This window comes from Bidens hawaiensis, unplaced genomic scaffold, assembly GCF_021521415.1.
Source record: "Bidens hawaiensis isolate Kalapana, Puna unplaced genomic scaffold, B.hawaiensis_p1.1 tig00004105_1, whole genome shotgun sequence".
NCBI lineage: Eukaryota > Viridiplantae > Streptophyta > Magnoliopsida > Asterales > Asteraceae > Bidens > Bidens hawaiensis.
In genome coordinates, this window is record NW_027491242.1 from 645,500 (window position 1) to 658,628 (window position 13,129).

A 13,129-nucleotide genomic window follows, 5' to 3' on the forward strand; every position below is an offset into this window, starting at 1 on the left:
ACGATGAACGGGTATTTAAACCCGACTTTTGTATAAGTTTTCAAAGTAATAATATTATATTAAAGACTTCCGGTGATATAAAACCCGCAACTCTGATTTATTTACAAAACATGTACCAACTTGTGGTCACACGTCTAGGCCCTAAGTTGGGGTGTGACACAAAAATACAACGACCAGTCATTTTATTGCATCTGATATCAATTAGGACTTATATTTGACCCAAAAACCTTGAAGAGACGGATAAACGTGTCCATTCAGCTAGCAAATTATATATAAGGGCATGTGTGAGTGGGCGTTTCGCCCACATGTGAGACATCCCATAAACACTAACACCGTTATGCCTTTTGACCACATGGGACGTTTTTGGTTTTTTCTACTTCCCAGTGTTTTGACCATGAAAGGCGTTTTTTTCTCCTTTATATCTTCGATCACACTTTTACAAGCTTTGCATCAACCAATCACATCTTTTTAATTTTTTAAATATTTTAATTTATGCATTACTTAATCATTACAAGTTTCAACCATTACGCATAGAACTTGAATTGACTTCAGTTTTTCATTTCATTATGAATGCTCTTATGTTTCAAAATAATAATTTTCTCTATAACCACAAAAACACTATTACAAATTCTTGTTTCTAAACATGATTAGTTGATTACTTGTCATGTTTAGTCTCCTATGCATATAAAGCAAAGTTGATTTAACCCCAGATGGAAAAACCAAAAAGTTATTCGATTGGTGTGACAGATGGTGGAAATAAAACATTATGAGATAATAATCAAACAAAAGTATTTATGTTTATATTGTCAAAAATAAATAAAAACTCAATTTAGGAAAAATAATGAAAAGGATCCATTAAGGGTCAATGATTGTGACATTATATTCAAATTCGATACCTATAATAAAATGACCACATCAATGCCTATTTAGTGAGGACCCTTTCTTTTATGGGGAGTAGGGATGAGTAGGGGTGCAAATGAGTCGAGCTGCTCGTGAGCTGCTCGAGATTGGCTCGTTAAAAAGCTTGTTTGAGCCGAGCTTTAACGAGCCCGAGCCCGAGCTCAAGCCTAATAATAAGCTCATTTGAAAAACGAGCCTGAACCCGAGCTTTACTTATCGAGCTCGAGCTGGCTCGCGAGCCTAAACGAGGCAGCCATTTATATATTTTTTTTTAAATATATACTTAATAATTATTAATTAATAAATATAATGTTATGAAAACGTAAATAAAAATAACTAAATAATATATATTCTTTTATATATAAAATTATAATAGAAAAAATATATATAAATAATTATAATTATATAAAAAAAATAAATGATAACTAGTAAACAAGCCGAGCCCGAGCTTCAAAATCCATTAACGAGCCGAGCTCGAGATTTAAATATAGAGCTCGAAATGAGCCGAGCTCGAGCTCGAGCTCTGTGTAAGTTAAACGAGCCGAGCTCGAGCCTAGTCGAGCTCGGGCTCGGCTCGGCTCGTTTGCAACCCTAGGGATGAGATTACCCGTCCTTGTCCATATCAATACATGTATATGTATCTATATTTATATTTGTATATTCAGTATCGGTATCACAAGTTTAGGAATTTGAAATTTACGGGTACGAGTATATGTACAGGTATTTCGGTACTCAGTACTCACGTTTGATATTATGGTTATGGTTTATTGGTCTTATTGGTTTTATTTTTTGTCTTGGTATTATGTTTTGGTTGTGATATTATGATAGAACTACTGAACCAGTGAGTTGACCGGTTTATTTGTTTTACGACCAACGAATCTTCCAAATTTGCTACTAGCTAAATTCATCACATTATGATGCACCCGCCTTTCGATTCGAGAAAAATCATCACCTAAGGCCAGCGTTCCTGAACACTCTCTTGAAGGCACAATAATGTGGTGAGGTAAAACCCGTCCAGTTCAAAGATCCAACTAATGAACGCCACATACTCGCATACTCTCCCATCATCACTCGGTGCCGCAAAAACTAAATGATGCGGCATGAATCGAACATGGTCACATAGAACACCAAGTCTCTCCCCTTCCACTTCACAACCAGCTCATTGACACACGATTAGGTTCAATACCCCTATTACATAAAAAAAAGAATACCAGATAGGGATGAGATCGGTACCGTACCAGTACCGAAAATCTCGATCCCGAAAATCGCAAATTCTTGGTACCAGTACTAGTGCCTAAATGACGGGGCACGAACTAGTGCCACATACTCACCTAGTTTCCCACCATCACTTGGTGTCGCAGAAACTAGATGACGAAACATAAATCGATAATGCGTCACATAGAACATCAAGTCTCTTCCTTTCCACTTTACCACCAGCACCAGCTCATTGACAGGCGACTAAGTTCAATACCCCTTATTACTCCGAAAAAAAAGAATACAAGATATACCGGTACCAGGACAAAAAATCCTGATCCCGAAAATCGCAAAAATTGTACCGGTACCAAAATACTCTTTTCGGTATCGGTATTGAAGGTATCGATACGGTATCAATCGATACCAATACTGAATTTGCTTATCCCTAATACCAGAGGACCCGAATGCTAAAAACAAAACCAATGATAAAATATAAAATCAACCAAAAGTTGAAGGTTGGATTGTGTGATTCTTGTTTTGTGTAAAAAGGCCAAGGCCCATTAACCAAGATCATTTAGTTTCCACCCTTAAACTTTCAACTAATTACACCTTTGACCCTAAATATATACTGATTCTCCCAATTTACGCTTCTATATCTTAGGGTCATAGGGAGGTTGGTTGCTCCTGTTGGGTGCAATTATAAGCAGCAATCCCACCAATAACAAAACCCCTTTGCCTCTTGAAAGTACCATTCTTGATACTGCTCAAAACCCACATCAAGAACTCATCTTTATTGCTTAAACTGGTCTTCAACAATCAAGATTTGATACAAAAGTGAGTCTTTTTCATGTTTTGGTTATGTATATGTGGTTATAACATGGTTTTAACCATTGGGTTGTGTTAAAGTTTTGATCTTGGTGGTGTGTTAATATCAATGTTGAGGTTTTGGTGACGTGTTTTTATGAAATTTAGGTTTTTTTGGGGTTTTTGGGTGATTATGCATATGGGTTTTTGATAAAGATTGTTGATCATGCTTGTTTTTAGTGTTTTTGCATGATGGTTTCATGTTTAAGTGTTTTGGCAATGTGGGTGTGATTTTGATTGTTTTTTTGTTGGTGATTGATGCATGTATATTGGGGTATCAAGTTGGGATTCTCTGTTATTCAGCTGAACATTAGCATATAAAAAAAAAATAAAAAAAATTGTTAATAAATAGTTATCTCTCATCTCATGATATGCATATGTTAAGCTCTTGGTTTTGATTAATAAGATTTAGGGTTGGCTCTGTTTTTTTTTTTTTTTGATAATCAAACTTTTATGTTTAGGTTGATAATTATATACTGATTATGTGTTTTCTGATAGTGGTATGGTATTTAATGATGTGATGTGTGTTTTAGGGTTTGATCTTTCGACCGATCAGAACAACGAGGGTATCGAATATTGATTACTTTTCTGTATATGGAACATGATTCCAAACATGGGGCTGTTTCTATTTTTGTTATTGTTGATGATTCGATTTATGTTGAGATTCTGCTGACCAATTTGGGTAACTTTTAGGTCGTATCTCGTTCTTCTTTTAATTCTTTATCTGGGATTTTGAAAAAAGATTCTTGATCATGCTTCATTTTTAGCGTTTTTGCATGTCGATATCGTATTAAGGCGTTTTTGCAATGCGGGTGAGATTTTGATTGGAGTTTTAGGTTTTTGGGAATCTCTGTTATTCTGTTGATAATGACATACTGTTTGCTTCAATCTTTTTTAAAAAATAAAAAAGAATTTTTTAATGATAATTAATTGTTTCTAATGCCATAAAGAATAAATTAAAATAATTTTTTCATCAGGGTTGGATCAGTGATGGTCTTCTTTAGTCATGTTTGGCAAACTTCTGTGTTTAGGTTTGTTTTGTTTTCTGGGATTTAAAAATCATGTCTTGATTATATGTTTTTCTGATAAGTGGTCCTCAATCGTTTGTGTTTCAGTGTTTGATCTTTTAATCGATCAGAACGACGGGTATTGAGTATTTTTTGTTAAGTATATTATGGGAATTCATAGTTCATATTACTAGTGATTGATGCACGTTATATCTGAAATAAAATTTTGAAATCATACAGTTTTTGTGATTTTTTTAAATTTGTTGTTTTTCGTGATTCATATGATTATAAAAAGTGGAACTCAAGAAGCGTTAATTTTGGCTTGAATCATTTTAACAGGGAGGTTAATAAACAGAAAATAAGCTTGATGGAAAATGAAGTGTATGTAGAACAACACGTACCATCAGGCGTTCTTAAAAGCATCCGATTCAAAGTTCTATCTGAGGAAGATGCAGTAAGACGATCATTACTATTTTCTTAACATTATTAATATCTTATCCTCAAGATTAATAATTTATAATTGGGACATTAGGAGAAAGCATCTGTGAAGGAAATCACAGTAGCAAATGAAGTAACCGACCCAGCATTTGGATTCCCGAATCCCGCTTCACAATGTCATACGTGTGGAGCCAAAGATTACAGAACTTGTGAAGGTATGAATCAATGAGTGATCATGTTTATTTATGATGTTATTGTGTGTGTGTGTGTCAATGATTTAATTATATCTATAACTTTTCGTCTTGCAGGTCACATTGGCTTAATAAAATTTCCCTTCACGATACTTCATCCGTATTATTTACCCGATGTGGCGCAAATTCTGAATGAAATCTGTCCCGGATGTAAAAAACTTAGAAAAGATAAGGCCAAGGTCAGGTATTATGGGTTGGTTTTGGTTGTTTCGGTTTTGTGTTCGGTTTCCGTTTTCCGGTTAATATTTCGGTTTGAAAATTTTGGCCGAAGTAATGAATTTGGGCCTAAATGTTTTTGTTAATTAACGATTAACTGATTATTAAATTACCTAACATTCAAAATTAAAAAAAAAATTAAAATTCATACATCCTATTTGGTTTTCTCGATTTTAATTACATGCAAAACTGAAACTGAACTTAAGTCTAGATATTTACGAAAACATAAAATCAAACCATCTGTGTTTGTCTGGGTTCAGTTATTTCAGTTCGGTTTCTTCGGTTTTTGTCTTTTCAGTTTTATGCACACTCATATCATGTAGAGGTCAAATTATGACTGTGATGTTAATTTGTTAAATTTTTATTTATATATTTTATTTTTTCTTGATTTTGCAGAATAAAGAAGTGGCATCCACCGTACAAAGCCATAACGTTTGCAAATATTGTGATGTAAGTGTTGTTTCTTTAAGCTACAAAATATGTAAAAAAAGGTGTTTAATACAATATTTTTTTATTTTAACAGAAAAACTATAGAGATGTATATCCATTGATGAAATTCAAAGTTTCAACGAAAGATGTGTTTGGAAAGACTGCAATCATTGTGGAAGTTAAAGGTTCAACGAAGCCCGTTTCAAGTAAAAGTTTACCTCATGATTATTGGGATTTTGTTCCTAACGACCCTCAACAAGAAGCAGCGTTTTCAGCATTTAATCGAAAAGTTCTTACACATGTGCAGGTTAACCCCCCCCCCCCCCCCTTTTTAAAAAAAAAACTATGTTCTATTATTGCCTTTTTAAGTATTATTGATGTTGATTCTTGATGATTATTAGGTTTATCAAATATTGAAAGATGTTAGTCCAATCTTTCTTAACGGGTCGCTAGGAAAAAAGAACAAGATTTTTCTCCAAAGCTTCCCGTTAACGCCCAACTGTCATCGTGTTGCTGAGTTTGGTCAAAATTTGACCTTTGTAAGCATCTGTTTATCCTCCTATCACCATCTTATGATTTTAGTTTAAAATATTAGTTTTGATAATCAAGTATGATATATGTTTGGATTTCAGGATGAACGCACACGGGCGTATAGAAAAATGGTAGGCTTTCGTGGTACAGCAAACGAGCTGAGTGCATGTGTACTTGAGTGTATAAAACTTTCAAAGGTATGTTTGGATGGGTATTTGCAAAGTGCTTATCTTTATAAAAGTTTCAAAATTTGAATAATATAATCAGTAAATCAAATAATCAACTGCTTAAAGTCACAAATAACGAAATAATTTTACATGCTTCAGTAAAGGAGTCAATTCGGCCCAACTACATATGAGCAAAATCGTGCGGTCAACCCGACCTGTTTTGGGTCCTACTGAAAACAGTTTGTTTCAACCAAAACCTATTTTGACGTGTCTGTATACTGCATTTTTTTTGTTACAATTATAATTTTTATATAGTTGTATTTTTTAACTACAACAAAGTAAAATGTGATAAATTACATACATATCATTACCATCATAACATGTTTGCAATATCTAAAGTACTTAGTTTTCATGGTAATATAAATTCTAAAGTATAAGTTCATACTTCCTAGCATACAAAATATAAATAATATCAACAAATATGTAAAAAGGTTCATTTTTTCACATGATAAAGCTTCTAAAGTGAAGCATTACTATACAAGTGTCAAGAAAAAAAATGAAAATTTGAAAATTTTTGCTTATATGATTTAGGTAATCGTGTACATGGTTTTTGTCAAATAACGAAATAATTTGACATATTTTGGTATAGGTGTCAGTTCGACCCGTTTGCATATAAATGTGGTAATTTGGGTTGTGGTTTAAATTCTCATTAGTTTTATAGAATTTGAAATCTTGGTAACACTGCAGATACGAGCAGAGAAGCCTACGCTTCGTGATCCCGATTCAACCGAAGACAACCCTTCCAAGATGCATGGGTTGAAATACATGAAAGAAGTTAGTTTAGGAAAAAGAACCGATTTTTGCTTTCGAATGGTGTGTGTCGGTGACCCGTATATAAAGCTAGATGAAATTGGTGTACCCCATGAAATAGCAGAAACAATGCTAGTTTCAGAGCAACTTAATTCATTCAATTGGGAAAAAATAAACGCATCTTGCGGCTTAAGAATCCTTCAACGGGGCGAAATTTTTATCAGGCGAAGAGGCCGTTTGGTTCCCGTTAGGATCGGTGATCACCTACGAATCGGGGATACCGTTTACCGATCTCTAACTGATGGAGACGTTGTTTTGATAAACAGACCACCGTCTATTCATCCACACTCACTCATTGCTCTTCGGGTCAAAGTTCTTCCGATCAATTGTGTTCTTTCGGTCAACCCACTTATTTGCTCCCCTTTACGAGGCGATTTTGACGGTGACAGTCTTCACGGTTACATTCCTCAGTCTTTGGAATCTCGAGTTGAGCTTCGGGAGCTCGTTACATTGGAAAACCAGTTGGTTGATAAACAAAGCGGGAAAAGTTTATTATCGTTAAGTCACGATAGTTTGACTGCAGCCCATTTGATGTTGGAAGACGGTGTTTTCTTCAGTCGAGCACAATTGCAACAGTTACAAATGTTTTGTCCACGTCAGCAGGTGGAACCGCCCGTTATCATGAAAAAGCTTAAAGCTTTATGGACCGGAAGGCAGTTGTTTAGTCTTATTTTGGATGAAGATTTTGATCTTGATGTTGGTGGGACTCAGATTAAAAAGGGGGAATTTGTAAGCTGGTTAAATCCATCTTCTTGTTTACAATACAGTGATGAGAATATATACGGTTATTTGATTAAAAACTTTAGAGGTGAAAAAGTTCTTGAATTTCTTCATTCGGCTCAAGAATTGCTTATCGAGTGGCTGTCGATAAGGGGATTTAGTGTCTCGTTATTGGATCTTTACTTATCTTCTGATTCAAGAACCAATATGAATGAAGAAGTTGTTTACGGGTTGCATGAAGCCGAGAGGCAGGCTCACGGGCAGCTATTAATGGTGGACGGTCATCAAGATTTCCTGACCGGACACCTGCCCGAAAACGAGGGTTACAACGAATTAAAATCTGATAATATGTGCCATGATCAGCAAACATCGGCTGCATTAAGTCGAGCATCGGCTGCTGCGTTTAAGGAAGTGTTTCGTGATATTCAAAACCTTATTTACAGTTATGCCACGAAAGAAAACTCGTTTCTTTCAATGTTGAAGGCTGGAAGTAAGGGGAACATGTCAAAGTTTGTGCAGCATAGTATGTGTGTCGGTTATCAGCACTCGTTAGTCCCGCTTTCGTTTCACTTCCCACGTGAACTGTCGTGTGTTTCTTGGAATAATCATAAAAGGGCAGATTTGTCTTTTCCTTCGGGTGTGGATAGATATGTTCCTTACGGTGTCATAAAGAGCTCGTTTTTGTCGGGCCTTAACCCGTTTGAACTTTTAGTTCATTCGGTTACTAATCGGGATGCTTCCTTTGGGGGGCATGCCGATATATCAGGTACGTTGTTCAGAAAACTCATGTTTTTCATGAGGGATTTGTACATAGGGTATGATGGCACCGTGAGGAACTGTTATGGGGATCAGCTTGTTCAGTTTTCGTATAATTCCAGAAATGCCCCTGGTAAAAGCAAATCACTTTTGCCTAAAGAAGAGTGTGGAGCCGGCGTTGGTTCGTTGGCTGCATGTGCGATCTCCGAAGCTGCTTATGGTGCGTTGGATCAGCCAGTCAGTGCACTTGAGAACTCACCTTTGCTAAACTTGAAGGTAACATTTGAAAAATTTGTCTAATTGCCAAATGTCTAAAATACCCTTCATTGTGATTGTGGTTTACTTGTGCAGAAAGTGCTCGAAAGCGGTGTTAAAAAACTCAGTGGTAACAAAACAGCATCACTTTACTTGTCTCAAAAACTTAAAAGATTGAATAATGGATTCGAATATGCGGCGTTAGATGTCAAAAATCATTTGGAGAAGTTATTGTTTCAAGATGTTGTTTCACTTGTCACCATATTGTAAGTTTCTTCACTTTGACTTGTTAAATATTGTTGACTATTTCTTATACATTCATATATCTTTTATGTACACCAGCTATACCCCGCAAACTGGCAAACGAGCTCGTATTAGCCCGTGGATTTGCTATTTTCGTATAAGCAAGGTAATGCAAAATTTTTACATTTTTATCCCTTATCCCTCCATTCACCGACAATAGTCGTTAAGGGTATAATTGTCATTTCGTGTTTAAGAGTTTCTTTAATCTTTTTTTTTTCTGCAGGAAGTTGCTCATAAGAAGCAACTAAAAGTGCAGTCAATTATCAATGTATTGAGGTCAAAGTGTGCTGACTCGTCACATTCCAAGAAACTAAAACTAAGTCTTCCAAACTTAAAGATATCATCCAAGTATGAGTTTTTGCTTCTTGAGTTCTCGAGACATGTTCTTAGTTTTTTTATTACAAAAAAAAAGTTACAAATTTTTTGTGATTAATTTACAGAAATTACCCTGAAGACGGTGCAATGAATGAGAATGACGAGAATATTTTTATCACTGTTCAAATAACCGACTTGTCAAACAACTCGCTGAATATACTCCAAGACATTGTGGTGCCATTCCTTCTGGAAACCGTCATAAGAGGTTATCATAAGTTTTCCATACCCATTAATCTGCTTTTATGTAATTAACTTGATCACATATTATTGGTTGCTTTAAGAAACAAAAATTACTATAGTACCCTTCTAAAGCTACGAATTTGGTTCGTCCTGATGATAAAGATACAATTTTTATGATAATAAGTTGACAAAAAAACGAGTTCTTTTTTTGAATCTTTGTTTTATGTTATGAAGCAAAGATAACTATAGTCAAGTATAGTACCTTTGTAACGCTACCAATCTGGTTCGTCCCGATTCCTAATAATAAAGATGAAATTTTTATGATAACAAAAGCTTATGTTGACAAAATACGAGTTCTTTTTTAAATATTTTTTGAATCTTTGTATTAAGTTAAGTAGCAATGATTACAATACTATCCTTCTAGTCTACCAATTTGTTTATCTTCTAGAGAATCTATATTACACAGATGCAATGTTATGATAGAAAAAAAAATGTTTTTTTATAGTATTTCAGGGTATTTAAAAAAATGTTTTTTTTTCTCAATCTTTTTTACTTAGGATCTCCAAATGTGAAGAAAGTTGAAATCGCGTGGCAAGATTCTTCAAAAACATCAAAATCTTGGAAAGATTCTTCGGGCGAACTTTACTTGCGTGTATTCATGTCTGAAAACTGCGATAGAAGGAAATTTTGGAGGGCTATTACGGACGACTGCATCCAAATAATGGATATGATTGATTGGGAACGAAGCCATCCCGATGATATACAAGATGTGATTTTGGCATTAGGAATTGATGCAGGAAGAAACCAATTTATCTGCGTATGTTATCGGTATTCGTTATTTTAGTTTTTACAAGAAACTTTGCATTTTTAGTGACTGTTTAATGGTTAATGCAGACACTTAAATCAGCTATAGAGGATACCGGTAAAAGCATACTGCCCCAACATTTGGCCCTAGCCGCCGACTGTTTATCTGTGGCTGGAGAGTTTGCTCCGATTAATGCTAAAGGGCTTTCGTTACAGAGAAAACAAGCATCTGTTTCTGCACCGTTTACTCAAGCGTGTTTTTCTGTAAGTATATGTTAGCTTAACGATGTGGGTTTTACTCAACGTAAGCGGGTCGGGTGGTCAGGTAACGGGTCAAAGTTGCTTATTTATTGTCCTCGCCGAAAAGTGGTGGGACCCACACCCTTTTTCTGTCTAAACTGAGCGGGTTTCGCTGATGGGTCTAACAGGTTCGGGTCGGGAACGAGTTATGAGGAAAAGGAGTTCGGGTTTAAAAGGGTCATTTTAAAAGTGTCTATTTGGAGTCAGATTTAAACGGGTCGAAGTAAAATGAGTTCGGGTCAAAACGGGTCGTTCTGAAAAAAGTGTCGATTTGGTTTTGGTCAAAACGTGTTCTGAGTAAATGGGTTTGGATAAAAAAAAATAGTTTTTTTAAAAACAGTTTCAATTTGGTTCGGGTCAAAATGGGTTATGAGGAAAACGGGTTGTGTCAAAACGGGTCTTATGAAAAGTGTCAATAAAGTTCGGAGTAAAATGGAGTCGGATCTAAACGGGTTGTTTCAAAAATAAGTGTCAATTGGGTTCGGGCCAAAAGTTTGTTCTAAGTAAAAAAATGAGTTCGGGTCAAAATGGGTCATTTTGAAAAAAAGTGTCGCTTTGGTTCGGGTCAAACTGGGTTCCGAGCAAAATGTGCTGTGGTCAAAACGTGGTGGTGGTATGCATTAAAAATGCACCTTGGGTGATTTTTGATCCGTATGAACTTTACCCATTCGACCCGTTTGAGATACAACCCAAATCAACCCATACGCTAGTAAACGGGTCTTTAATATCGAGTACAATCTTGTTGCAGAATCCATCTGATTGCTTTGTGAAGGCTGCAAAAAGTGCGGCTTCTGATAAACTCGAGGGTACTATCGATGCACTGTCATGGGGAAAAGTCCCTGCTCTCGGGACCGGTGGAAGATTCGACATTATTTTTTCCGGGAAGGTAAACATCATGTTATATAACATTAAATACATAAATGCATCATATCCTTAAAATGTTAATTTTTGTAATCATAATATTAATATATACATATCTTGTATGTTAATAATTTGACAGGAACATCAAACTGATAAACCGATAGACGTGTACAGTCTCTTAAGCAAAAGTATCGATACTCAAGAAGAGAAGACAGAGATGGTCGTCGAGTATAGTAATAATAAAAACAGTGATATTGATAATAATAATAACAATAATGTCATAATAAACAAAACTCCTGCCATGTTGTTTCCATATCCTGATATCGCTATAAACGGGAGTACGGATAACCTGAAAACGAAGTTGAAAGAACGTATATCGGCTGAAGATATTAAAAGGTTGTCCAAAGATTTGAAGCATATACTTTACAAGTAAGTTCCCGCTTTTAAACGTATTCATTTCAGCCGTGTTTGGATTTATATTAAACTCAAAAAACCGTTATATTTTTGTTATGATATAGGTATGATGTTAATCACAAGTTAAGCCAAGACGACAAGCTCGTTGCGTGGAAAGCTTTATTTTTTCACCCGCGTAGGGAAGAGAAGATCGGGATTGGACTATACGAAATAAAGGTAATTAAAAAAAAATCTCTTAAATTATTTTTTATTTATTTTTTTCGTGTTTTTATATTTTTATATTATTATAGGTCGGGCACCATGCGGACCATGGAAACACTCGATGTTTTGTGGTGGAGCGAATTGATGGAACAACGGAAGATTTCTCGTATCACAAATGCATACATCACGCATTGAAGTTGGTTGCGCCTTTTGAAGCAACGGTGTACGAGTCGAGGTGGTTGAACGGGAAAGAGTAACGTTTTGCGGGTCGTGTGTTGTTTAGTATCTATTCTTAAGTTTGTTATGTTTTATTATTGATGAATGTTGGAAGCTGGTGTTCTTCAGCTTCTTTTTGCTGCTTCCACTGAAATTTGTTTGCCGTTAAGAAGCCGGCGAGGAACTCTTAGTGGAAGTAGCAACGAGAAGCTTGGAACGATCAATAATTTCCGGTTTTTCTTGTTACCGCATATGTTGTATTTTGTTTTTTTTAAACGTGAACGGTAGTTATTGTCGTCGTTTTCTAGTCTCTATTGTCTCGATGAGCATATGGTTGTGGGCGAGGGGTATATCTGTCCACGTCATAATTACGCACAAAGTTAAATAATTAACCAACTATAAATAAGTAAATTATGTAAAATTTTACACAATGTATATAAAACAGTTAAGCAACTTATGATAGTTACATTACCTATATTTGTAATTGTGCACATTATTGCATAAAATACATTGACGTAATTCGAGTTGGTTCTTGGGTCCAAATATTACACTATGTAATTCTCGTATTTGAACCTGAAAAACCTGAACCCGATAAAAGATAATCTCGAACCCAATTCAAAGTAATTCTGGTTGGTTCTTGGGTCCAAATTCTGGGTTTCGGGTGAACCCGAATAAATTTTTTGTTTTAAAACCATATAATAATATGCCTATATCGAATGTTGTCATTCCACCTATTATGGACAAATTGTTTATTGTTTATTAATGTTTTCGATTTATGAATAAAAGCAACATAATCGAACACCCTAATCATGACATATTGAAGACGATTATATTAGTTTTGTTTATTATGGTTAGACTTTGTAAAATTTTACTAGTT

At 35.3% G+C, this 13,129-nt stretch overlaps 1 protein-coding gene across 2 annotated transcripts; it reads left to right on the plus strand.

Moving 5' to 3' along the window:
- The first annotated feature begins 2,630 nt into the window (after positions 1 to 2,630).
- LOC143625487 (DNA-directed RNA polymerase IV subunit 1-like) lies at positions 2,631 to 12,519 on the plus strand. 2 transcript variants are annotated; one of them, XM_077095805.1, is made up of 19 exons: positions 2,631 to 2,928; positions 4,305 to 4,419; positions 4,498 to 4,618; positions 4,712 to 4,833; positions 5,267 to 5,320; positions 5,394 to 5,606; positions 5,701 to 5,838; positions 5,932 to 6,027; positions 6,745 to 8,619; positions 8,695 to 8,864; positions 8,941 to 9,007; positions 9,125 to 9,249; positions 9,342 to 9,481; positions 10,014 to 10,273; positions 10,351 to 10,524; positions 11,309 to 11,446; positions 11,561 to 11,850; positions 11,940 to 12,051; positions 12,126 to 12,519. In XM_077095805.1, exons 2-19 carry the CDS (start codon positions 4,333 to 4,335, stop codon positions 12,291 to 12,293), a joined length of 4,350 nt encoding a protein of 1,449 aa, XP_076951920.1. In that variant the 5' UTR covers positions 2,631 to 2,928; positions 4,305 to 4,332; the 3' UTR covers positions 12,294 to 12,519. The 2 variants fall into 2 exon arrangements, with proteins under 2 accessions (XP_076951920.1, XP_076951921.1); XM_077095806.1 differs by lacking the exons at positions 2,631 to 2,928; positions 4,305 to 4,419; positions 4,498 to 4,618 and having other exon boundaries at positions 4,717 to 4,838.
- Positions 12,520 to 13,129: the final 610 nt, after the last annotated feature.

Excerpts from the sequence above, each read along its gene's own strand:
- LOC143625487 (XM_077095805.1), top strand. The coding sequence starts at position 4,333 with ATGGAAAATGAAGTGTATGTAGAACAACACGTACCATCAGGCGTTCTT. Across the intron at positions 5,321-5,393 it reads ACGTTTGCAAATATTGTGAT|AAAAACTATAGAGATGTATA; the intron begins GTAAGTGTTGTT and ends TTATTTTAACAG. Across the intron at positions 8,620-8,694 it reads CACCTTTGCTAAACTTGAAG|AAAGTGCTCGAAAGCGGTGT; the intron begins GTAACATTTGAA and ends TTACTTGTGCAG.